The sequence below is a fragment of the Ascaphus truei genome, chromosome 3 (genome assembly GCF_040206685.1).
Source record: "Ascaphus truei isolate aAscTru1 chromosome 3, aAscTru1.hap1, whole genome shotgun sequence".
NCBI lineage: Eukaryota > Metazoa > Chordata > Amphibia > Anura > Ascaphidae > Ascaphus > Ascaphus truei.
The window spans coordinates 333,820,688-333,847,342 of NC_134485.1; the positions used below are offsets into that span (position 1 = coordinate 333,820,688).

General features: G+C 45.0%; 1 protein-coding gene across 9 annotated transcripts in view; it reads left to right on the plus strand.

Moving 5' to 3' along the window:
• The window catches only part of KIF5A (kinesin family member 5A), a 128,809-nt gene that overhangs the window by 80,265 nt on the left and 21,889 nt on the right, over positions 1 to 26,655 (plus strand). For 4 of the 9 annotated variants that reach the window (XM_075591547.1, XM_075591544.1, XM_075591539.1 and 1 more), the window contains exons 17-23: positions 584 to 701; positions 1,221 to 1,285; positions 3,418 to 3,527; positions 5,475 to 5,576; positions 19,529 to 19,592; positions 19,701 to 19,772; positions 20,511 to 20,615. In XM_075591547.1, coding sequence (XP_075447662.1) covers positions 584 to 701; positions 1,221 to 1,285; positions 3,418 to 3,527; positions 5,475 to 5,576; positions 19,529 to 19,592; positions 19,701 to 19,772; positions 20,511 to 20,615 — 636 coding nt within the window. The remainder of the gene's footprint in view (positions 1 to 583; positions 702 to 1,220; positions 1,286 to 3,417; positions 3,528 to 5,474; positions 5,577 to 19,528; positions 19,593 to 19,700; positions 19,773 to 20,510; positions 20,616 to 26,655) is intronic. The other 5 variants (XM_075591540.1, XM_075591546.1, XM_075591548.1 and 2 more) reach the window with 2 other exon arrangements.

Below are 26,655 nucleotides of genomic sequence, written 5' to 3' on the forward strand. Positions count from 1 at the left end.
ATCTGATACAGATTGTTAGAAGCCAGAACATATTGTCACCCTAAACAGGGCAGATTGAAGGGTGAAAACATCTGGTGCACAGGTGCACAGCTAGAGATGGTGCAGTTTGATACATCTGATTATAATGTGAGCTTCGTGTGACTCCTCCTGTAGATTCTTATGTAACTCTTCATTTTACCACTCCCCAATCACAAGATTATGTACACGGGGAAACAATTGGAGCGAAGAACTTGATACATCAACATTAAGAGTAGCAAATTAAAAATGAGGCTTTTGGGGCAGATTCATCAAGCTCTGGTGCAGGGTATCACGTTGGTTCGATGTAATAATGCACATTGGATCTTCATGAATCTTTACATTTGTGTCAATTTCGTTTAAAAATTGTCTTAGTATATAGACCCCAAAGTCTCCATAGCTGCAAAATATATACAACCACTCAGCTCACAGCTAAGAATTAGGTTAGACTTCATTGGAGATGGTGGTCTTGACAGTGTTGCCTCATTTGATATTTTCAGTTGTATATGCTTTGTCTATCTGACTTTATTCCTATCTACAACCTGGGGCTCTCTCGTTTCTTTCACAGCATGAGGCTAAGATCAGGTCCCTGACAGAGTACATGCATAGTGTAGAGATGAAGAAACGGCAGCTCGAAGAGTCCTATGATACGCTGAGTGAAGAGTTGGCCAAGATGCAGGCACAAGGTAAAGTGACTAACAGATTGACGGTGAAAGTGAAAAGAGGCTTCAAACCATCTTCTCATAGTCCAATGCCAGAATCTGTCTTACCTGGCCACCTGGATAACACCTGAATAGTTGTAAGGCTATCTCTGAATTTCTCAGCAGCCCACTGTGAGCAGTGACTGTGGTTAGACGTAATTCATACAGTTTGCCCTCTTTTGTGCTGAAGGGTACTGCAGCACATTGGAAGTGAAGCAGCCTGCTGAAGGTCTGTCCAGCACTGAAGGGGTTACTGCTTTTAGGAGGCGCTTGCTCTGCTAAAGTGCATATTTAGGCCCAGACTTTGTAGGGAGCCTACACTTTCTGATGATATATGCTGCACATGTGGCCCTTGAGTTTGTGGTTGTTTTGTGTTTGATTTCTGTGCTCACAATCCATAGAAAAGGGATTTCCTTGGGATGTTTTGAGTCTTGTCAGTTTAAATTATACATGTTCAGGGATGAAGAGATTGCATGTAGTCACCACGGTCTCTTTATTTGCCAGAAACCGTGACCGAGATGGCAATAAAGGACAAGGAACAGGATGTGCTGGATGCTCATGAGGTCATGGTGAGCATTCTTCTGGGGCATTTTATAACCCCATTTGTTCTGTTGGGCCTACAACATAATAATTAGTGCTAACACAGCAGTCATTAGGGGTTATGTATCAATGTTGTCTGGCTGCAAACTTAGGCAAAAATATGGTACCATATTTATCTAAGCAAAAAATCCCATTGTATCCTATAGGACCTGGGGGTCTACGCATCGAGGCAAACATGGGCATTCCATTCTAGAGGCAAATTTGTTGCAGGAAAATCTTATATTACTTTAAAGCAAGAAAATGTGTCAAATCTTATTGGTTTAAAAAAAAGTGAACTACAGGCATACCCCGGTTTAAGGACACTCACTTTAAGTACACTCGCGAGTAAGGACATATCACCCAATAGGCAAACAGCAGGTCACGCATGCGCCTGTCAGCACGTCCTGAACAGCAATACTGGCTCCCTACCTGTACCGAAGCTGTGCGCAAGCGGGGAGACTATGGAGCCTGTTACAAATGCGTTATTTACATCAGTTATGCACATATATGATGTTTGCAGTACAGTACAGGCATCGATAAGTGGTAAAAAGGCAGTGCTTCACTTTAAGTACATTTTCACTTTACATACATGCTCCGGTCCCATTGCGTACGTTAATGCGGGGTATGCCTGTATATAGAATGACCCTCGCTACTGCTGACTGATGATGGAATGTAGGTATGTGTAGGTGCTAATGGCAAATGTTGAATAATGAACTAGAGAGAAAAGAACCCAAACAAAGCACTCATACACTTGGTTGAGATGATTGTTTGTTTAAAAGCTAGAGTTTATTAGAAGCAAATTAAAATATTGGGAGTTAAAATAGGTTTAAACTAAATAACAATACGCTGTAAGGGTTATGGTATTAGTTCCCTCACCTGGATTTAATCTGTATTTATCTGTATCAGAGTTTGTCCAATCAGTGGATGAGTTGAGACAATCCACTGTTTGTTTCTTAGTTTTTTTTTAGGGGTTTTAGTAAATTTGTACCGAAATATTTTCCCTTCTTGGAAGTCTTTTGTATCTCTTACAAATTTTCTACGCTTCCTCTCCTTAAGATCAGTTGTAAACTTGTTTATATTGGATTTAAGTCTGGACTCTAGGTCATTGAACTTGGGGTCCGTTCTCCAGTCGTCAACCTCTTTCCGTTTTGATTTTCGCTCAATGTTCAGTGTAGTTAGTTTATCTTTTTGGTGGTCCACTAAAAGCTGCATCAGCATAATTGAACATTGAGTTAGCACCAGTTCCCAAGAGTGATGGGATTTATCATCAGTTATATGGTGCGCTGGAGAGAGGTTGACTCTCAGGCCTCTTTGTATTATATTGGCTTTGAGATATCTAGGCTGAAGACATGAATCTCCATAAGTTCCATCACAGGAGTGTATACAATGCGCAGAACATTTGATCTGAAATTAGGCAAAAATTCACCTGAAGATCACACAGGCTCCAAATGTTTATAGTCTCAAAGAAAAGACAAAACTAGTTGGCATAATTGGTATATAGCTGCCATACGTTTCTAATGTGTCAAGGAACTTTGTTCTGATTTTGCTCCATCAGTATTATCAAGCAGTTTATGTGGAGCAATGATATCAGAGCACTGAGAGGAAGAGTATTTGACATATTGTGATGGGTTGTGTGCTAGATTGTGTTTCTTGCCATTGTTTTTCTCTGGGGTTTTTTTTGCACTTTCAATAAACTGCCTGGTGAGACCATCTCTGACTCCAAAACGTGTGTAAAACATGAATAAGGAGTTTCTTAAATCTACTTACCCACCATGGTGCTGGCATACTCAGCTTGATGTTCTCCCATTTTAGGCCCTTATTTGCTGTGCTGTAGAACCGCTTCCCAGTGCCAGAGAATATTTTAGTCCCATTCATTTGAAAAAAGTTGAACTTTTCTCCAGCACAGCGGCTTTTTAGCGTATTGCATAAGTGGAGATTCACTAAGCGCCAATGTGAGGTATCACACCCCAGTCCAGTGTTAACTGCCATTGATTTATTGCCGGATTGGGGTGTGATACCCCGCATTGGCACATGGTGACTCCCAGAGTTGGTTTCTTCCTCACCAGTTGCATGTGTACTGTGTGATGTGGAATTTACCTTCAGCGCTGTCCCTTTGTCCTAGAAGGCTCTGGAGATGCAGATGGAGAGTCACCGCGAAGCCCATCACAAGCAGCTGGCCCGTCTCCGGGATGAGATTAATGAGAAACAGAAGATCATCGATGAACTGAAAGAGTAAGACAGGAGCCAGGTGGAGGGATTCACTAAAGTTTTGCTTACAGCGTTCCTCTGTTGGAAGTAACATCTGTAACTGCCTTCCATCTGCAATGTACAAATCACAGGGTCTACATATCAAGAGAGAGCTGGAGGGTGGCAGGCTAAGGGGGAATGTGAAGAAGTACTTCCTCACGCAAAGGGCGGTGGATTTGGGGGAAAGCCCCCCACCAGTACTGTCAGGGGCTGATACAGGAGGAGAATTCAAACATGCTTGAGATCAGTGGCCTAGCTAGACATGTGCGGGCCACCAGGCAAAAAAAATGTCAGGGCCCCCTCATGTCTCTCTCTTTCTGCTCTCTCTTTGCACTCTTTCTCTCTCTCTGCTTTCTCTTTCTTTGCGCTCTCTCTTTCTCTCTTTGCTCTCTCTCCTCTTTGCTCTCGATCTCTCTCTGCTCTCTCTCTTTTTTTCCTCTCTTTGCTCTCTCTCTCTCTCTCTCTCTCTTATTTGCCCTCTGCTCTCTCTCTTTGCTCTGTCTCTCTCATGTCTTTCTTTTACCTCTTATGTATTTCTCTCTTGTTCTTCATTTTCTCTTTGTCTCTTCCTTCCTGTATCCTGTCCTTTTCAGGTCTGTTTTTACCCCTGTGATTTAACCCCTCCCCTCCCTCTCACATTTCCTAGCCTGTCTCTCAGGTTGCAGCTCCAGCCCCAGCTGCACTACTTGAGGCCCCGCCCCATGACCTAGGCCCTGCCCACCTACCTCATACCACGCACCTCTGCAGAGGAAGGCATTTCCCCTCTGTCCTTCCTGCTTCTCAGGGCCTCGCCCCCTTACCCAGGCCCCGCCCACCTGCAGAGGAAGGGATTTCCCCTCTGTCCTTCCTGCTTCTCAGGGCACCGCCCCCTTACCCAGGCCCCGCCCACCTGCAGAGGAAGGGATTTCCCCTCTGTCCTTCCTGCTGCATCTCAGGGCCCCGCCCCCTGACCCAGGCCCCACCCGCATGCAGAGGAAGGGATTTCCCCTCTGTCCTTCCTGCAGGGAATTAATGTGCGGGCAGGGGGCTGGGCCGCCGACAGGGGGGGAGAGTGGGCCCCCCAAGAGCACTGGCCCCTGGGCTTTGCCCGGGCTATAGCGGCGCCCCAGCTTGGGATAGACATAAGGCTGTATTAAATACGAAAGGAAGCCAAAGGTTAAATATGGTCTGAGGCTTTACTGCAGATAGGGAAATGGAGACTAGGGGAGCCAAGTGGCTCATATCTGTCGTAAAAATTAAAAGTTTTCTATAGGATTAAAGTTGTGCAATTCTGGGGCCAAAAAACTGTACATAAACATTAGGAACAAAAATATCTTAAAAATAATTAGATTTTTTTCCCCTCTAAATCTGGTACAATTATTTGCCCCAGAATTGCATTTATGCTTTAAAATCTGGACCCCTTTGTTTCATTGCATTGCATTCGTTGCACGTTTCTGCAATTAAATGGATGTTTAGAGAAGCAATGTAATCGAGGCCTCAGAGTACCGTATGCACAGTATATTGCACTGTGTGCACCAGCCCGAAGCTTGGAAAGTCTCAATACTAGGTAAATGGTACACATTATAATGGGCTGTACCATATTCACCATCTGTACCTTTCATTGTCTTACTTTATGCATCAAAAAACTCCAGGATTACACTGGCATAAACTTTCATATACAGCAATCTGCATTAATAGAAAGAAAAGCTCATTAACAAGCTTCTTAACATGCAAGGAAGTATATTTTACTAAACCTAGATACACAGATCCCGCAGAAAGCCGAGTTATCACCTATGGATTCGAGTAATAAGGGTGGTTTTCTGGGGGTAACAGTGGTAATTGCAGAGATATCATTTAGAAATGTATGAATAATGTTGCAGAAACCTAGTTGAGTAAATATGGCTTTTTTGGATCCTGTCTCACCCATCTGGACGGCTCTGCCTCTTTCCTCAGTCTGAACCAGAAGCTGCAGCTTGAGCTGGAAAAGCTGCGTGCGGATTACGAGAAGCTGAAGAGCGAGGAGCATGAGAAGAGCAATAAACTGCAAGAGCTGACGTGAGTCTTGAAATCCAGGGGCAATGCTCCCAAAAAAGCAAATCCTTACAGTGTTAGAATCATATAACAGTATATAAACGTGTGTCAGTGTGCAGCCTTGTACAGGAATCAGTGTGCATATCTGCATGTATTACTGTGTGTCAGTGTGCAGCCTTGTACAGGAGTCAGTGTGCATATCTGCATGTATTACGGTGTGTGTCAGTGTGTCAGTGTGCAGCCTTGTACAGGAGTCAGTGTGCATATCTGCATGTATTACTGTCTATGTCAGTGTGTCTGTGTGCAGTCTTGTACAGGAGTCAGTGTGCATATCTGCATGTATTACAGTTTATGTCAGTGTGTCTGTGTGCATTCTTGTACAGGAGTCAGTGTGCATATCTGCATGTATTACTGTGTGTCAGTGTGTCTGTGTGCAGCCTTGTACAGGAGTCTGTGTGCATATCTGCATGTATTACTGTGTGTCAGTGTGCAGCCTTGTACAGGAGTCAGTGTGCATATCTGCATGTATTACTGTATGTCAGTGTGTCTGTGTGCAGCCTTGTACAGGAGTCAGTGTGCATATCTGCATGTATTACTGTGTGTCAGTGTGTCTGTGTGCAGCCTTGTACAGGAATCAGTGTGCATATCTGCATGTATTACTGTGTGTCAGTGTGTCTGTGTGCAGCCTTGTACAGGAGTCAGTGTGCATATCTGCATGTATTACTGTGTGTCAGTGTGCAGCCTTGTACAGGAGTCAGTGTGCATATCTGCATGTATTACTGTGTGTCAGTGTGTCTGTGTGCAGCCTTGTACAGGAGTCAGTGTGCATATCTGCATGTATTACTGTGTGTCAGTGTGTCAGTGTGCAGCCTTGTACAGGAGTCAGTGTGCATATTTGCATGTATTACTGTGTGTCAGTGTGTCTGTGTGCAGCCTTGTACAGGAATCAGTGTGCATATCTGCATGTATTACTGTGTGTCAGTGTGCAGCCTTGTACAGGAATCAGTGTGCATATCTGCATGTATTACTGTGTGTCAGTGTGTCTGTGTGCAGCCTTGTACAGGAGTCAGTGTGCATATCTGCATGTATTACTGTGTGTCAGTGTGTCTGTGTGCAGCCTTGTACAGGAGTCAGTGTGCATATCTGCATGTATTACTGTGTGTCAGTGTGCAGCCTTGTACAGGAGTCAGTGTGCATATCTGCATGTATTACTGTGTGTCAGTGTGCAGCCTTGTACAGGAGTCAGTGTGCATATCTGCATGTATTACTGTGTGTCAGTGTGTCTGTGTGCAGCCTTATACAGGAGTCAGTGTGCATATCTGCATGTATTACTGTGTGTCAGTGTGTCTGTGTGCAGCCTTGTACAGGAATCAGTGTGCATATCTGCATGTATTACTGTGTGTCAGTGTGTCTGTGTGCAGCCTTGTACAGGTGTAGCCCCCTTTTCCCTGTGTCTAGGGTGACTTCGTGTGGTGCGCTTTACCTGTAGGCTCACAGGAGGCCTGATCCTCCACTGCAGGGAGCCGGGGGTATTCCTGATTCACTCGATGACAGCACCTCCACCTGTGACGGATCCTAGCACTGCTGGATACCTCCTCACAGAACCCGATATAATGAACACACACACTTGTGTATATATAGTAACAGGTTTACTGAACGTATCTGACCCTATAACGCTATAACATATGTTATACTGACCTCGCAGGGCCGCACCCACACAGTGACCCACTGTACAATCACCCCCTATACACCTTGGTGCAGTCCCTTCAAAGTATAGAGGTGCCCTGGGCACCTAACCACCTGGGTGTCCAAAGGAGCCAACCCACCCTAAAGTGTGCGGTAGCGCCACCCACAGGAAGTGTGTGTAATAGTTGGTGCACTTGTTGGGGGTGTGATACCTGCCAGGTGCTCCAGCACCTGGTACCACCAGCTGGTAAAAAGGGCCCGTCTGGTCCCACGCCATCATCATCGGTGATGGCATCCGCCTCTACGTGGGGTGGACTCCGGCTGGAGTCTCCCATCATGAAGAGAGTCTCTTTGTCTTGCGGTGGTCTGGTCCCAGACCACATGCCGCAATCACTGCGTGGCGTTGCTGCTTTGTCCCTGACACTATACACACTACAGGGCAATGTCCATATCTAGAGGGGCTGTCCCTGAAGTAATCACAATCTTATAGGGACTCAGGGCCTAAGGGGGCAAGCTAGGCCTAGCCAGGAAGCACAGCTTCCTGGACACTACTGTACCTTTCTCTCTCAGCTCCCCTTCTGACTGGTATGGTGTGCAGAACGTGTCAATTGTATCTATTCTAGTTCAGGGAATCCTGGCAGCCCTATTGGCTGTTTCGTGTTATGTGGTCCGCAGCCCCTGTGGATTATGGGGTATGTAGTACCTGTGGAGCCCTCTGCCTGTAATGGCCACCGCTCGTGCTACACTGCGCATGCGCCCAGCTCCCCGTAAAGGCTGCCACTCTACTGGTGGTACTGCACATGCGTGGGATCGTCATTGCACATTCGCGGCTATAAGCAACATGGTGGTGCCCTGCGAAGGGAGCTGCCACAGACCTCCGGCAACCTGCTTGGCACCCTGACTGACTGGAGTGCTACCGCAGATCCCCGGCCGCGGCTGAGGTAAGGTGCAGCCCAGGGGGACCCAGTGAAAACCTGGCCACACAGGAGTCAGTGTGCATATCTGCATGTATTACTGTGTGTGTCAGTGTGTCTGTGTGCAGCCTTGTACAGGAATCAGTGTGCATATCTGCATGTATTACAGTGTGTGTCAGTGTGTCTGTGTGCAGCCTTGTACAGGAATCAGTGTGCATATCTGCATGTATTACTGTGTGTCAGTGTGTCTGTGTGCAGCCTTGTACAGGAATCAGTGTGCATATCTGCATGTATTACAGTGTGTGTCAGTGTGTCTGTATGCAGCCTTGTACAGGAGTCAGTGTGCATATCTGCATGTATTACAGTGTGTGTCAGTGTGTCTGTGTGCAGCCTTGTACAGGAGTCAGTGTGCATATCTGCATGTATTACAGTGTGTGTCAGTGTGTCTGTGTGCAGCCTTGTACAGGAGTCAGTGTGCATATCTGCATGTATTACAGTGTGTGTCAGTGTGTCTGTGTGCAGCCTTGTACAGGAGTCAGTGTGCATATCTGCATGTATTACAGTGTGTGTCAGTGTGTCTGTGTGCAGCCTTGTACAGGAGTCAGTGTGCATATCTGCATGTATTACTGTGTGTCAGTGTGTCTGTGTGCAGCCTTGTACAGGAGTCAGTGTGCATATCTGCATGTATTACAGTGTGTGTCAGTGTGTCTGTGTGCAGCCTTGTACAGGAGTCAGTGTGCATATCTGCATGTATTACTGTGTGTGTCAGTGTGTCTGTGTGCAGCCTTGTACAGGAGTCAGTGTGCATATCTGCATGTATTACAGTGTGTGTCAGTGTGTCTGTGTGCAGCCTTGTACAGGAGTCAGTGTGCATATCTGCATGTATTACTGTGTGTGTCAGTGTTTCTGTATGCAGCCTTGTACAGGAGTCAGTGTGCATATCTGCATGTATTACAGTGTGTGTCAGTGTGTCTGTGTGCAGCCTTGTACAGGAGTCAGTGTGCATATCTGCATGTATTACAGTGTGTGTCAGTGTTTCTGTGTGCAGCCTTGTACAGGAGTCAGTGTGCATATCTGCATGTATTACTGTGTGTGTCAGTGTGTCTGTGTGCAGCCTTGTACAGGAGTCAGTGTGCATATCTGCATGTATTACTGTCTATGTCAGTGTGTCTGTGTGCAGCCTTGTACAGGAGTCAGTGTGCATATCTGCATGTATTACTGTGTGTGTCAGTGTGTCTGTGTGCAGCCTTGTACAGGAGTCAGTGTGCATATCTGCATGTATTACAGTGTGTGTCAGTGTGTCTGTGTGCAGCCTTGTACAGGAGTCAGTGTGCATATCTGCATGTATTACTGTGTGTGTCAGTGTGTCTGTGTGCAGCCTTGTACAGGAGTCAGTGTGCATATCTGCATGTATTACTGTGTGTCAGTGTTTCTGTATGCAGCCTTGTACAGGAGTCAGTGTGCATATCTGCATGTATTACTGTGTGTGTCAGTGTGTCTGTGTGCAGCCTTGTACAGGAGTCAGTGTGCATATCTGCATGTATTACTGTGTGTGTCAGTGTGTCTGTGTGCAGCCTTGTACAGGAGTCAGTGTGCATATCTGCATGTATTACAGTGTGTGTCAGTGTGTCTGTGTGCAGCCTTGTACAGGAGTCAGTGTGCATATCTGCATGTATTACAGTGTGTGTCAGTGTGTCTGTGTGCAGCCTTGTACAGGAGTCAGTGTGCATATCTGCATGTATTACAGTGTGTGTCAGTGTGTCTGTGTGCAGCCTTGTACAGGAGTCAGTGTGCATATCTGCATGTATTACTGTGTGTGTCAGTGTTTCTGTATGCAGCCTTGTACAGGAGTCAGTGTGCATATCTGCATGTATTACTGTGTGTCAGTGTGTCTGTGTGCAGCCTTGTACAGGAGTCAGTGTGCATATCTGCATGTATTACAGTGTGTGTCAGTGTGTCTGTGTGCAGCCTTGTACAGGAGTCAGTGTGCATATCTGCATGTATTACTGTGTGTGTCAGTGTGTCTGTGTGCAGCCTTGTACAGGAGTCAGTGTGCATATCTGCATGTATTACAGTGTGTGTCAGTGTGTCTGTGTGCAGCCTTGTACAGGAGTCAGTGTGCATATCTGCATGTATTACTGTGTGTGTCAGTGTTTCTGTATGCAGCCTTGTACAGGAGTCAGTGTGCATATCTGCATGTATTACAGTGTGTGTCAGTGTGTCTGTGTGCAGCCTTGTACAGGAGTCAGTGTGCATATCTGCATGTATTACAGTGTGTGTCAGTGTTTCTGTGTGCAGCCTTGTACAGGAGTCAGTGTGCATATCTGCATGTATTACTGTGTGTGTCAGTGTGTCTGTGTGCAGCCTTGTACAGGAGTCAGTGTGCATATCTGCATGTATTACTGTCTATGTCAGTGTGTCTGTGTGCAGCCTTGTACAGGAGTCAGTGTGCATATCTGCATGTATTACTGTGTGTGTCAGTGTGTCTGTGTGCAGCCTTGTACAGGAGTCAGTGTGCATATCTGCATGTATTACAGTGTGTGTCAGTGTGTCTGTGTGCAGCCTTGTACAGGAGTCAGTGTGCATATCTGCATGTATTACTGTGTGTGTCAGTGTGTCTGTGTGCAGCCTTGTACAGGAGTCAGTGTGCATATCTGCATGTATTACAGTGTGTGTCAGTGTGTCTGTGTGCAGCCTTGTACAGGAGTCAGTGTGCATATCTGCATGTATTACTGTGTGTCAGTGTGTCTGTGTGCAGCCTTGTACAGGAATCAGTGTGCATATCTGCATGTATTACTGTGTGTCAGTGTGTCTGTGTGCAGCCTTGTACAGGAGTCAGTGTGCATATCTGCATGTATTACTGTGTGTCAGTGTGCAGCCTTGTACAGGAGTCAGTGTGCATATCTGCATGTATTACTGTGTGTCAGTGTGTCTGTGTGCAGCCTTATACAGGAGTCAGTGTGCATATCTGCATGTATTACTGTGTGTCAGTGTGTCTGTGTGCAGCCTTGTACAGGTGTAGCCCCCTTTTCCCTGTGTCTAGGGTGACTTCGTGTGGTGCGCTTTACCTGTAGGCTCACAGGAGGCCTGATCCTCCACTGCAGGGAGCCGGGGGTATTCCTGATTCACTCGATGACAGCACCTCCACCTGTGACGGATCCTAGCACTGCTGGATACCTCCTCACAGAACCCGATATAATGAACACACACACTTGTGTATATATAGTAACAGGTTTACTGAACGTATCTGACCCTATAACGCTATAACATATGTTATACTGACCTCGCAGGGCCGCACCCACACAGTGACCCACTGTACAATCACCCCCTATACACCTTGGTGCAGTCCCTTCAAAGTATAGAGGTGCCCTGGGCACCTAACCACCTGGGTGTCCAAAGGAGCCAACCCACCCTAAAGTGTGCGGTAGCGCCACCCACAGGAAGTGTGTGTAATAGTTGGTGCACTTGTTGGGGGTGTGATACCTGCCAGGTGCTCCAGCACCTGGTACCACCAGCTGGTAAAAAGGGCCCGTCTGGTCCCACGCCATCATCATCGGTGATGGCATCCGCCTCTACGTGGGGTGGACTCCGGCTGGAGTCTCCCATCATGAAGAGAGTCTCTTTGTCTTGCGGTGGTCTGGTCCCAGACCACATGCCGCAATCACTGCGTGGCGTTGCTGCTTTGTCCCTGACACTATACACACTACAGGGCAATGTCCATATCTAGAGGGGCTGTCCCTGAAGTAATCACAATCTTATAGGGACTCAGGGCCTAAGGGGGCAAGCTAGGCCTAGCCAGGAAGCACAGGTTCCTGGACACTACTGTACCTTTCTCTCTCACCTCCCCTTCTGACTGGTATGGTGTGCAGAACGTGTCAATTGTATCTATTCTAGTTCAGGGAATCCTGGCAGCCCTATTGGCTGTTTCGTGCTATGTGGTCCGCAGCCCCTGTGGATTATGGGGTATGTAGTACCTGTGGAGCCCTCTGCCTGTAATGGCCACCGCTCGTGCTACACTGCGCATGCGCCCAGCTCCCCGTAAAGGCTGCCACTCTACTGGTGGTACTGCACATGCGTGGGATCGTCATTGCGCATTCGCGGCTATAAGCAACATGGTGGTGCCCTGCGAAGGGAGCTGCCACAGACCTCCGGCAACCTGCTTGCCACCCTGACTGACTGGAGTGCTACCGCAGATCCCCGGCCGCGGCTGAGTTAAGGTGCAGCCCAGGGGGACCCAGTGAAAACCTGGCCACACAGGAGTCAGTGTGCATATCTGCATGTATTACTGTGTGTGTCAGTGTGTCTGTGTGCAGCCTTGTACAGGAATCAGTGTGCATATCTGCATGTATTACTGTGTGTGTCAGTGTGTCTGTGTGCAGCCTTGTACAGGAGTCAGTGTGCATATCTGCATGTATTACAGTGTGTCAGTGTGTCTGTGTGCAGCCTTGTACAGGAGTCAGTGTGCATATCTGCATGTATTACTGTGTGTCAGTGTGTCTGTGTGCAGCCTTGTACAGGAGTCAGTGTGCATATCTGCATGTATTACTGTGTGTGTCAGTGTGTCTGTGTGCAGCCTTGTACAGGAGTCAGTGTGCATATCTGCATGTATTACTGTGTGTGTCAGTGTGTCTGTGTGCAGCCTTGTACAGGAGTCAGTGTGCATATCTGCATGTATTACAGTGTGTGTCAGTGTGTCTGTGTGCAGCCTTGTACAGGAGTCAGTGTGCATATCTGCATGTATTACTGTGTGTGTCAGTGTGTCTGTGTGCAGCCTTGTACAGGAGTCAGTGTGCATATCTGCATGTATTACTGTGTGTCAGTGTGTCTGTGTGCAGCCTTGTACAGGAGTCAGTGTGCATATCTGCATGTATTACTGTGTGTCAGTGTGTCTGTGTGCAGCCTTGTACAGGAGTCAGTGTGCATATCTGCATGTATTACTGTGTGTGTCAGTGTGCAGCCTTGTACAGGAGTCAGTGTGCATATCTGCATGTATTACTGTGTGTGTCAGTGTGTCTGTGTGCAGCCTTGTACAGGAGTCAGTGTGCATATCTGCATGTATTACAGTGTGTGTCAGTGTTTCTGTATGCAGCCTTGTACAGGAGTCAGTGTGCATATCTGCATGTATTACTGTGTGTGTCAGTGTGTCTGTATGCAGCCTTGTACAGGAATCAGTGTGCATATCTGCATGTATTACAGTGTGTGTCAGTGTGTCTGTATGCAGCCTTGTACAGGAGTCAGTGTGCATATCTGCATGTATTACAGTGTGTGTCAGTGTGTCTGTGTGCAGCCTTGTACAGGAGTCAGTGTGCATATCTGCATGTATTACAGTGTGTGTCAGTGTGCAGCCTTGTACAGGAGTCAGTGTGCATATCTGCATGTATTACTGTGTGTGTCAGTGTGTCTGTGTGCAGCCTTGTACAGGAGTCAGTGTGCATATCTGCATGTATTACAGTGTGTGTCAGTGTGTCTGTATGCAGCCTTGTACAGGAGTCAGTGTGCATATCTGCATGTATTACAGTGTGTGTCAGTGTTTCTGTATGCAGCCTTGTACAGGAGTCAGTGTGCATATCTGCATGTATTACTGTGTGTGTCAGTGTGTCTGTATGCAGCCTTGTACAGGAATCAGTGTGCATATCTGCATGTATTACAGTGTGTGTCAGTGTGTCTGTATGCAGCCTTGTACAGGAGTCAGTGTGCATATCTGCATGTATTACAGTGTGTGTCAGTGTTTCTGTATGCAGCCTTGTACAGGAGTCAGTGTGCATATCTGCATGTATTACAGTGTGTGTCAGTGTTTCTGTATGCAGCCTTGTACAGGAGTCAGTGTGCATATCTGCATGTATTACAGTGTGTGTCAGTGTTTCTGTATGCAGCCTTGTACAGGAGTCAGTGTGCATATCTGCATGTATTACTGTGTGTGTCAGTGTGTCTGTATGCAGCCTTGTACAGGAGTCAGTGTGCATATCTGCATGTATTACTGTGTGTCAGTGTGTCTGTGTGCAGCCTTGTACAGGAGTCAGTGTGCATATCTGCATGTATTACTGTGTGTGTCAGTGTGTCTGTGTGCAGCCTTGTACAGGAATCAGTGTGCATATCTGCATGTATTACTGTGTGTGTCAGTGTGTCTGTATGCAGCCTTGTACAGGAGTCAGTGTGCATATCTGCATGTATTACAGTGTGTGTCAGTGTGTCTGTGTGCAGCCTTGTACAGGAGTCAGTGTGCATATCTGCATGTATTACTGTGTGTGTCAGTGTGTCTGTGTGCAGCCTTGTACAGGAGTCAGTGTGCATATCTGCATGTATTACAGTGTGTGTCAGTGTGTCTGTGTGCAGCCTTGTACAGGAGTCAGTGTGCATATCTGCATGTATTACTGTGTGTGTCAGTGTGTCTGTGTGCAGCCTTGTACAGGAGTCAGTGTGCATATCTGCATGTATTACAGTGTGTGTCAGTGTTTCTGTATGCAGCCTTGTACAGGAGTCAGTGTGCATATCTGCATGTATTACTGTGTGTGTCAGTGTGTCTGTATGCAGCCTTGTACAGGAGTCAGTGTGCATATCTGCATGTATTACTGTGTGTCAGTGTGTCTGTGTGCAGCCTTGTACAGGAGTCAGTGTGCATATCTGCATGTATTACTGTGTGTGTCAGTGTGTCTGTGTGCAGCCTTGTACAGGAATCAGTGTGCATATCTGCATGTATTACTGTGTGTGTCAGTGTGTCTGTATGCAGCCTTGTACAGGAGTCAGTGTGCATATCTGCATGTATTACAGTGTGTGTCAGTGTGTCTGTGTGCAGCCTTGTACAGGAGTCAGTGTGCATATCTGCATGTATTACTGTGTGTGTCAGTGTGTCTGTGTGCAGCCTTGTACAGGAGTCAGTGTGCATATCTGCATGTATTACAGTGTGTGTCAGTGTTTCTGTATGCAGCCTTGTACAGGAGTCAGTGTGCATATCTGCATGTATTACTGTGTGTGTCAGTGTGTCTGTATGCAGCCTTGTACAGGAGTCAGTGTGCATATCTGCATGTATTACTGTGTGTCAGTGTGTCTGTGTGCAGCCTTGTACAGGAGTCAGTGTGCATATCTGCATGTATTACTGTGTGTGTCAGTGTGTCTGTGTGCAGCCTTGTACAGGAATCAGTGTGCATATCTGCATGTATTACTGTGTGTGTCAGTGTGTCTGTATGCAGCCTTGTACAGGAGTCAGTGTGCATATCTGCATGTATTACTGTGTGTCAGTGTGTCTGTATGCAGCCTTGTACAGGAGTCAGTGTGCATATCTGCATGTATTACAGTGTGTGTCAGTGTTTCTGTATGCAGCCTTGTACAGGAGTCAGTGTGCATATCTGCATGTATTACTGTGTGTGTCAGTGTGTCTGTATGCAGCCTTGTACAGGAGTCAGTGTGCATATCTGCATGTATTACTGTGTGTGTCAGTGTGTCTGTATGCAGCCTTGTACAGGAGTCAGTGTGCATATCTGCATGTATTACTGTGTGTGTCAGTGTGTCTGTGTGCAGTCTTGTACAGGAGTCAGTGTGCATATCTGCATGTATTACAGTGTGTGTCAGTGTGTCTGTGTGCAGCCTTGTACAGGAGTCAGTGTGCATATCTGCATGTATTACTGTGTGTCAGTGTGTCTGTGTGCAGCCTTGTACAGGAGTCAGTGTGCATATCTGCATGTATTACTGTGTGTGTCAGTGTGTCTGTGTGCAGTCTTGTACAGGAGTCAGTGTGCATATCTGCATGTATTACAGTGTGTGTCAGTGTTTCTGTATGCAGCCTTGTACAGGAGTCAGTGTGCATATCTGCATGTATTACTGTGTGTGTCAGTGTGTCTGTGTGCAGTCTTGTACAGGAGTCAGTGTGCATATCTGCATGTATTACTGTGTGTGTCAGTGTGTCTGTGTGCAGTCTTGTACAGGAGTCAGTGTGCATATCTGCATGTATTACAGTGTGTGTCAGTGTGTCAGTGTGCAGCCTTGTACAGGAGTCAGTGTGCATATCTGCATGTATTACTGTGTGTCAGTGTGTCTGTGTGCAGCCTTGTACAGGAGTCAGTGTGCATATCTGCATGTATTACTGTGTGTGTCAGTGTGTCTGTGTGCAGCCTTGTACAGGAGTCAGTGTGCATATCTGCATGTATTACTGTCTATGTCAGTGTGTCTGTGTGCAGCCTTGTACAGGAGTCAGTGTGCATATCTGCATGTATTACAGTGTGTGTCAGTGTGTCTGTATGCAGCCTTGTACAGGAGTCAGTGTGCATATCTGCATGTATTACTGTGTGTGTCAGTGTGTCTGTATGCAGCCTTGTACAGGAGTCAGTGTGCATATCTGCATGTATTACAGTGTGTGTCAGTGTGTCTGTATGCAGCCTTGTACAGGAGTCAGTGTGCATATCTGCATGTATTACAGTGTGTGTCAGTGTGTCTGTATGCAGCCTTGTACAGGAATCAGTGTGCATATCTGCATGTATTACTGTGTGTCAGTGTGTCTGTGTGCAGCCTTGTACAGGAATCAGTGTGCATATCTGCATGTATTACAGTGTGTGTCAGTGTGTCTGTATGCAGCCTTGTACAGGAGTCAGTGTGCATATCTGCATGTATTACAGTGTGTGTCAGTGTGTCTGTATGCAGCCTTGTACAGGAGTCAGTGTGCATATCTGCATGTATTACAGTGTGTGTCAGTGTGTCTGTATGCAGCCTTGTACAGGAGTCAGTGTGCATATCTGCATGTATTACAGTGTGTGTCAGTGTGTCTGTATGCAGCCTTGTACAGGAGTCAGTGTGCATATCTGCATGTATTACTGTGTGTGTCAGTGTGTCTGTGTGCAGCCTTGTACAGGAGTCAGTGTGCATATCTGCATGTATTACTGTGTGTCAGTGTGTCTGTGTGCAGCCTTGTACAGGAGTCAGTGTGCATATCTGCATGTATTACAGTGTGTGTCAGTGTGTCTGTGTGCAGCCTTGTACAGGAGTCAGTGTGCATATCTGCATGTATTACTGTGTGTGTCAGTGTGTCTGTATGCAGCCTTGTACAGGAGTCAGTGTGCATATCTGCATGTATTACTGTGTGTGTCAGTGTGTCTGTATGCAGCCTTGTACAGGAGTCAGTGTGCATATCTGCATGTATTACTGTCTATGTCAGTGTGTCTGTGTGCAGCCTTGTACAGGAGTCAGTGTGCATATCTGCATGTATTACAGTGTGTGTCAGTGTGTCTGTATGCAGCCTTGTACAGGAGTCAGTGTGCATATCTGCATGTATTACAGTGTGTGTCAGTGTGTCTGTATGCAGCCTTGTACAGGAGTCAGTGTGCATATCTGCATGTATTACAGTGTGTGTCAGTGTGTCTGTATGCAGCCTTGTACAGGAATCAGTGTGCATATCTGCATGTATTACTGTGTGTCAGTGTGTCTGTGTGCAGCCTTGTACAGGAATCAGTGTGCATATCTGCATGTATTACAGTGTGTGTCAGTGTGTCTGTATGCAGCCTTGTACAGGAGTCAGTGTGCATATCTGCATGTATTACAGTGTGTGTCAGTGTGTCTGTATGCAGCCTTGTACAGGAGTCAGTGTGCATATCTGCATGTATTACAGTGTGTGTCAGTGTGTCTGTATGCAGCCTTGTACAGGAGTCAGTGTGCATATCTGCATGTATTACAGTGTGTGTCAGTGTGTCTGTATGCAGCCTTGTACAGGAGTCAGTGTGCATATCTGCATGTATTACTGTGTGTCAGTGTGTCTGTGTGCAGCCTTGTACAGGAGTCAGTGTGCATATCTGCATGTATTACTGTGTGTGTCAGTGTGCAGCCTTGTACAGGAGTCAGTGTGCATATCTGCATGTATTACTGTGTGTGTCAGTGTGTCTGTGTGCAGCCTTGTACAGGAGTCAGTGTGCATATCTGCATGTATTACTGTGTGTGTCAGTGTGCAGCCTTGTACAGGAATCAGTGTGCATATCTGCATGTATTACAGTGTGTGTCAGTGTTTCTGTGTGCAGCCTTGTACAGGAGTCAGTGTGCATATCTGCATGTATTACTGTGTGTGTCAGTGTGCAGCCTTGTACAGGAGTCAGTGTGCATATCTGCATGTATTACTGTGTGTGTCAGTGTGTCTGTGTGCAGCCTTGTACAGGAGTCAGTGTGCATATCTGCATGTATTACTGTGTGTGTCAGTGTGTCTGTGTGCAGCCTTGTACAGGAGTCAGTGTGCATATCTGCATGTATTACTGTGTGTGTCAGTGTGTCTGTGTGCAGCCTTGTACAGGAGTCAGTGTGCATATCTGCATGTATTACAGTGTGTGTCAGTGTGTCTGTGTGCAGCCTTGTACAGGAGTCAGTGTGCATATCTGCATGTATTACTGTGTGTGTCAGTGTGTCTGTGTGCAGCCTTGTACAGGAGTCAGTGTGCATATCTGCATGTATTACTGTGTGTGTCAGTGTGTCTGTATGCAGCCTTGTACAGGTCAGTGTGCATATCTGCATGTGTTACTCTTACAGTGTGTGTCAGTGTGTCTGTATGCAATCTTTTACAGGAGTCATTGTGGATATCTGCATGTATTACAGTGTGTGTCAGTGTGTCTGTATGCAATCTTTTACAGGAGTCATTGTGGATATCTGCATGTATTACTGTATATGTAAGTGTGTCCGTGTGTAATGGTTATTTTATCAGTGTTTTGAATTGTGCCTTATTCTGTGGTTTTAACTTTAATTCCATATGCAAATCATATTTCGGGGGCTGATATTCATGCATTTTCATTGAGTTATTTAGTATTTTTATGGGGAGTTTTGTTTTGAGATGCCAAAGCTGCTTTATCTGAGCTTATTGAATAGGTCCGTAGGTCCTTTGTTTCCAGCTGGGTATGCATCAAATTGCTCACCCATGCATTACAGGCTTCTCATGCTGTGAAACTGCTGTCACGAGCAACAGAACAGCGGTGGATGGAGTGTAATCGACTTATATTTTGGGGGAGAAAGAGTGACTTTGTAGTAAAGATATTGCCTTCAGGAAGCTACAGCTCAGCTCAAATCCCTTCCCTAGCGTCTTCTAACAAGTCCCTTTATCTCACACGTTTGAGCAGACACTTGTCAAGTTCTGTTTACAGCACTACAAGAAAACTATACTACTGTATATAAAAGCAGTGACCGAGACTATACGGACTATATGCAGAATATTTAATTAGCAAAGCTGAATTAACCATTAAGATTTTGCAATACAGGTTGAAAAAGATTCACGTGCATACAAATAATGGATACAATGACATCCAACGTTGGCTTTGACCAATTTTTCCTCGCGATTTGTTTGTATCATAACTGTTCAGGTGAGATGATCACATCTTTAAGATTACTTGCAATGACTTTTATTCTGTAATTTGTTCCTAGCAGATTTCTATACGAGAAACATGAGCAATCCAAGCAGGATCTTAAAGGGCTGGAGGAGACTGTCGTAAGTATGCTACCCACGGGAAAGCTTTTTTGTTTTTACTACGGGCTTGTCAAAGCTGAGATTTGGATCCGCATCCACTCTCTATCCTGTCTGTTAAATCATTCACAGGCCCGGGAACTCCAGACCCTCCACAACCTTCGGAAGCTTTTTGTTCAAGACGTCACGTCTCGAGTCAAGAGGGTAAGTTGTTTGTTCTCCCCCTGCTGGGAGATTCGTGATATAGCACCTGCAGATGAGAAGTGCTGGGGCGAGGAGATAGAATTTATAAACTGCACACTTTTCCACAGTGACCAGTTCATTGTTCTTGAGCGATATTGGCTCTGGAGAACTGTAGATTTGTTTTTATAGATGTAGTACTGCTTAAACCAACATGACCGTTCTTCAAAGATGAAATCATTGCTTTCACAACTCGCAGGTTGCTTCTTCATGTATATGAATAATAAAGTGCTAGAGCAGGTTGACCAGCTCCAGTCCACAAGGGCCACCAACAGGGAAGGTTTTTTCAGGATATCCCTGCTTCAGCACCGGTGGTTCAGTCGTAATGACTGAGCAACTGATTGAGCCACCTGTGCTGAAGCAGGGATATCCTGAAAACCTGACCTGTTGGTGGCCCTTGAAGACTGGAGTTGGATGTCCCTATGCTAGGGCTTTCAAATGATTGAGGACTCCTTCATGTGTATAAACAAATATACCATCCGAAGTTTAACTCCCAGCTCCCGATTACCCAAAACAATTGGCAGAGAACAGGTTACATTGCTTTGCCAGCTGCTACCCATGCCATGAACAAGACATGACTATGTTAGCAGATGTTGTTCTGGTATTTGTGGTCCCGTAGCTTGGGCTGTACCCTGGAGCTAATACTCTGTGACATCGGAAGATACCACTCGTGCCTCTGAATGGAGTCCTTATGGTTTACAGAGTGCTGAGATGGAACCCGAGGACAGTGGGGGGATGCACTCCCAGAAACAGAAGATTTCCTTTCTTGAGAACAACCTGGAGCAGCTTACAAAAGTTCACAAACAGGTATGCGTCACTGTCACACTGCTGTTTCATTTTATTTTATATATATGTGCTTGTGAGACCTAGCACACCCTTCAAAACAAAAAGTGGTAGAAAAATGAGCTGCACTGCAACGGCAAATCAACACTAATACACACTGGCATGTTGCTGTTATTACTGCTTCATTTATTCCTGTGAGAACTCATGTGATTTCTCTAACATGGCTTACGCATTGGGCGATTTTCTCTCGGTGTTCTAAAAGTGTTCGACATTATGTGGCATAAGGAGCTGACTTTGAGTCTCATGCTTGGCTTGCCATTGTCTGTGCGTTGTGCTGTGTCCTGGTAGTCACTAGGTGCTTGTTCTGCATGGCTGTGCAATGCCGTAGTGAGCATTGAGAGCGGAGATGCAGAGTTGCGGCAAGAAAAAGCCATTCCCCTTATATAGCAACTACTCACTATCCCTCATTATTTAGAGATGAAGCAAAATGACCATAAACGTTGTAAAGAGCTCACAAGAAAAGAAATTAGGGCAACCATAAGACGGCATGTTTCTAAAGGTAATTTCAAGCATTAAGGATCATATTTACTTAGCAGTGGTATGCAACGAGACACCTTCCAGTGCAGAGTATAGCTTCCTATTTAGGTGCATGGGCTGCAAGGTTTCTAATAGCAGAGCACTGCTTAGTATACTGTATATGGGCCTGTGTCTGAGTGATCCCGCTCATGTAACTATGGACTGGCTGAATGGTTTGATTTAACCCTCTAGTTTTAAAACGTTGACACGTACATGGCATCAAGCGGAAACTTCCTGGTTTTGGTAAGAGTTATACATCCTTGTAGAGAAAGATTATCTTGCAGGAACACACTGTCAGACTGGCATGAGTATGTGTGTTGGAAATATTTGAGTGTACGTTATATTCTCCACAACATCAAAAAAGATGTTACGTTTGGGGAGCATCGAAATGGAAAACAAGAAACGGTGAATATATTTCTTGAATAAAAAAAATGTGTTCAGTAAATAAGTCTGAATGGATTTGCCACAAACTTCAGAAATGTATTGTCACCTACGGTTCCCCTTGATCACGTGACCTGCATACGGGACAAAGATTAATACACAGCTGTCCCATTCTTCAGCTCCGCAAAGGTCCCTCAAATGGATCATATCTGCTCTACGGGACAAGGGTTAATACTCAGCTCTCAAGCTGTCCCACTCTTCACCTTCGTGAAAGTCCCTCAAATTAAAAATATTTCCCCTTAATCCGTCCCCATATACCACCTGTCAGCAAACAAGTGAGCACGTGACTTAGATATGCAACCAGGGTTAATACACTTGGCTACTGTAGCCAACTCATCTTTCACCTCTGCAAAGGTACCTCCCATGAGTTAATATTAACCCCAACTCAATTGCAATCATATCTACACGCTTCCACCACCTGAGATATTTATGCAAATAAAAAATGTAAAAATTAATAAATCTAAGGTCCCTATTTGTAATAGAAAAAACTATGCACTTACACACACAAATCTGTTGTAGCAAAATGTGTTTTAATATGTAAATACTCTCTCCAGAGCTTGCAAACAGTTAATTCAGATCCCAAAGCATCACTTATTAAATGTTATATATATATATACTAGCTTTTGTGCCTGGCTTTGCCCGGGGAATGCAATATTGAATACATCTCCAAGCACATCTCCCCTCCCCCCCCCCCCCCTCCACGCTGCCGATTTGTCTCTGTCTGTGTGTATATGTGTGTGTCTGTCTCTGTGTGTGTCTCCCCCCGCTGCCGGTACATGTCCCTGGCCCCCCCTCTCCCCTCCCCCCCGCTGGCGGCACATCTCCCTGCACTGCTGTGGCATGTCCCCTCGCTGCACATCTCCCCAATCCCTCCCCTCCCCGTTGGTACATCTCCCCTCGCTGGTGGCAAATGTTCCCCGCCCCCCCCCCCGTTGGTACATCTCCCCCCGCTGCAGGCACATGTCCCCTCCCCCCCGCTGGTACATCTCCCCCCGCTAGCTGGCACATCTCTCCCGCACATCTCACATCACACACACAGCCCCGATCGAGGCAAGGACACACCCCCTCCCTTAGTAGCCACGCCCCCGCCTCCCGCTCCTGCTCTAACATTTTTGCTGGACAGCCGAGGGAAACTTAGAATGTCCATAATTTGGGAGGTGAGTCACATTGGAAACTCAAAATAGTTGCGTTGACCTACAAAACCGCAGCAGAATGTCCAGTGAAAGTTTTGTTGTGCTACGTGGTGCCGTTTCGTAGATTTCGATGCTTCGGCCATACAAAGAAACAAACAAACGGAATCCAACTTAGAATTATAGTATAGATATATATATAAAAATACAGTGCTTAGATGACAGAAAAAGGATTACAAGAACATACAATTGAGGGAGTGGCTCAGTGAGTAAAAGACACTGACTGGCACTGAGAGTTTGAAGCAGGGGAGCCTGGTTCAATTCCCGGTGTCAGCTCCTTGTGACCTTGGGCAAGTCACTTTATCTCCCTGTGCCTCAGGCACCAAAAACATAGATTGTAAGCTCCACGGGGCAGGGACCTGTGCCTGCAAAATGTCTCTGTAAAGCGCTAAGTATAACTAGCAGCGCTATACAAAAACATGCTATTATTATTATTATTATTATTACAATAAATGCAGAACAGTTTCTTAAAATAACAGTGTAGGCGGACGCTCACAGAGGTATGCAAGGGAGACTGATTATAGTGAAATTAAATAAGCCTTTTATTGCGCCTGTTTCCTTAACATCGGGAAACCATCCAAACAAGGGGTAAACAAAGCTTCCATTCACTTGGGAGTATTTCTAGTGAAATACTATGCAGTTCACAACTCCCTTAGATAAGCATGTCTTCCAGCCCCAAACATATAGCATGAATTAAGCAGATATAAGAAGTCTCATAAATGAAAGTCTTATCTGCTCCTTGTGGTTTAGAGGGAAAATCTTCTCTGTCCCTGGTTGAGCTCCCTTTTCCTCAGGGTGTGTCAGCATTCAGGTTTAGAAGTTTCCCCTGTGTCTTGAAAGCACCTCTGCTGTTTCTTCTGGCAGGGCTCAAGACAAGTGTCTCCAAGTTCAACTCAGGTGTGAGTTAAGGAGTCTCACTTCCTGTCTCAAAAGGTGGTGTTAGTTAATTGCCTACCAGCAGTTAACCACCACACTGCTGGATTAGAGGCACATTTGTGAACAGGGATAAGTCCCCTGTTACAAACAGGATAAAACATGAAATAGAGATCCCTATACAGTACATTACCCAAATGTCATAGGGTTTCTCCCAGAGAGGTCACTGGCGCAGGAAGATGAGAAATCACGTATTTGGTCCAAACATACCTCTGTTGAAATCTGATTTTCATCAAATTTTGCTAAGACATAAGTATTTGTCTCCCATTGAAACAACATAAAATAACCCCTGTCGTAAATCAGCTGTGAGACTGACGGTTTTACGACAGTAAAAAAATTCATACAAAACAACGTTTAAACGAAACCCTCAGTATATAAACATACTCATAGTTTTCCTTCTGTAATGCTTACACATACATCAGCAAAATCAGTAGATTTAGACAATTATGGCGGACTCATATCCACCGATGGCATACCGTCACGTTATGGCGGACTGTCTGGCACCTAAATTTGAGCGACAAATGGATATCTGTCCCTTAGTACCTCTTACCTATGCAGTGTCTGGTGTCAATACCTGCCCTCTGTGACACGATTACAGATTTGTAACTCTTACTAGGTACAGTAGATGACGTCACATGATATTCTCATTTTTAATGAAGTCCTTCAATGAAGGCATAATCAGTGGGTCACCTTTCTCTGAAATGTACCAGTAATTATTCACAAACTGTGAGTTTGTTTTGAGGCTGGTAGAGTCACTCTGCTCAGCGTTTACGAAATAACCAATGTACGTGTCACATTTAGTGGGCTATCCAGGATAGGCCCCCCCTCAATTAAGTCCCTTTAAAGCTCAGCAATGAACCATGAAAAGTCCTGACCTGTTATAAACCCAATATATTGTATTTTTAAACTCAAACTGTAGCTCATTAACCCCTGAAGCACCAGATGGATTAAAATACATAATATCGCATGATATTATCAAGACGTATATTATTGCTTTTACATTTGCAATGGCGATTGTGACAAGATCTGTTTTTTTCTTTGACCAAAAATTATTTTATGCCAGTGCACAGTAGCATTATTTGGATATATCATGATGTTTGCTCACTAACGATCTACAGTCATTATCGATTGTTTGAGGCCATTTACCCTTTCACTACCACTCATTGCAATGCAATGCAGTGTAGGGCCCTCTAGCAGCAAAAGGTTAAAAGTGAATGACAATTAACCAACGATTGTTAATGGTTTTTGCAATGTAAATACTCTCATTCTTCCATTTTCTGTGCCACATATAATAAGCATCAAAACCATGACTCTCCAGGAGCAGAAATAGCAGCCATGGCCAAAACAACTCCAAAATATCCCCACAGGTCTTGTGTATAAGAAGAAAGACCTGGATCAGCAATAACAATCACTAATACATGCATTAAAAGATTATGGTGTATCAAGGAATAGGGTTCATTTTTAAAAAAATGACACAAATGATGGAGATTATTTCATGAAGTTACTTCTGTCATAACGAATCCAAACCTGTCAAACTCTCACCCTCTCTGTTTTAAGCATCACCTCCCAATTCAATGGCATGTGACCCAACAAATCTGCTGGACACCCTATCTGTAATACGCTGAGGCTAACAAATCAGCTCCTTCATGAAACATTCCCGCCGTACCATAAAACTATCTTCATAAGTGAAATAGCAGTTGTCAGGCAGTAACTGTGCTACCCTCTGACTGCAAGAGATGCCAACTTCGGAGCAGAATGAAGGCTTTTATGTAGAGAGGATAATGGAGCAGTGGTTGGAGTGCGATGGTGATAGGGGTATGCAGCAGAGCGCCCTCCCTGTCTGTTTTAGAGTATACATATTGTACAATTCTTCCTAAAACGAGGAACATAATGTTTTAATTCATTGTATAACCAGCTTAGAATTTCTTCATATCAGGCGACGGGCAACTACTTTTTTTTTTTTTTTTTTAAGGCAATTAAGGATTTTAGCTGCAATTAGGATTATTTATTTTATTCATTTTTTTTTTTAACCAGGAAACATTTTCTTACTGTATGTTTTGTTTTCATGTAAATCCTGGTATATAGTACAAGAGTATATACAATACAATGTGAAACCCTACATGGAGTCACAAAAGAGTTCCCTCTTAGATTGCACTCATACAGTAGGTAGTAGAATATATATTTGGGTATAATAAACCCAGAGTGTTTAACTCTATATCAGGTATACATGAGAACTACCGTAGCTAGTAGAAAACGCCACTAAAATGTAAAAATAATACCATTTTATTAACATATATGCAATTCTAACAACAATGTGAATGAACTATTTACATATGTGAATAAAATCCCCTCAGTGATAGAAAAACAGCATATGGATAATGGATACGCTAGGAAGATGACACTCCTAGGGTTAATCCAGAGTATATCTAAAAATAACAGTCCTGGTAGATATAGGACTGAATATGATACAAGTATCAATCAAACTCACAAAAAATGGGAGTGAGAAAGCCACAGTGTGGCAAATGATAGATAGGTATAGTATAGTAAACCAAGCTGATACCATGTATCAAAAGTTCCAGCTAGAGAAAAAAGCCTCAATTAAAGCTGGAAAGAGACATATACTGCAGCAGCTAATAAATACCATTAAATACACCTTAAAGAGTTAAACACTCTGGGTTTATCATACCCAAATATATATTCTACTACTTACTGTACGACTGCAATGTAATAGGGAACTCTTTTGTGACCCCCTGTGGTGTTTGACATTGTATTGCATATAGTCTGCCTAACCCCTTATGCACCGTCTGTTGTACTATTATATCATACTGTTTGTCAGTGAATTAGGTTGAGCGGCAGACCTTGTTTGTTTGTATATAGTACAAGAGACAAGATACAGGCCTGTGTTCAAAACAATGTTAAGCGGG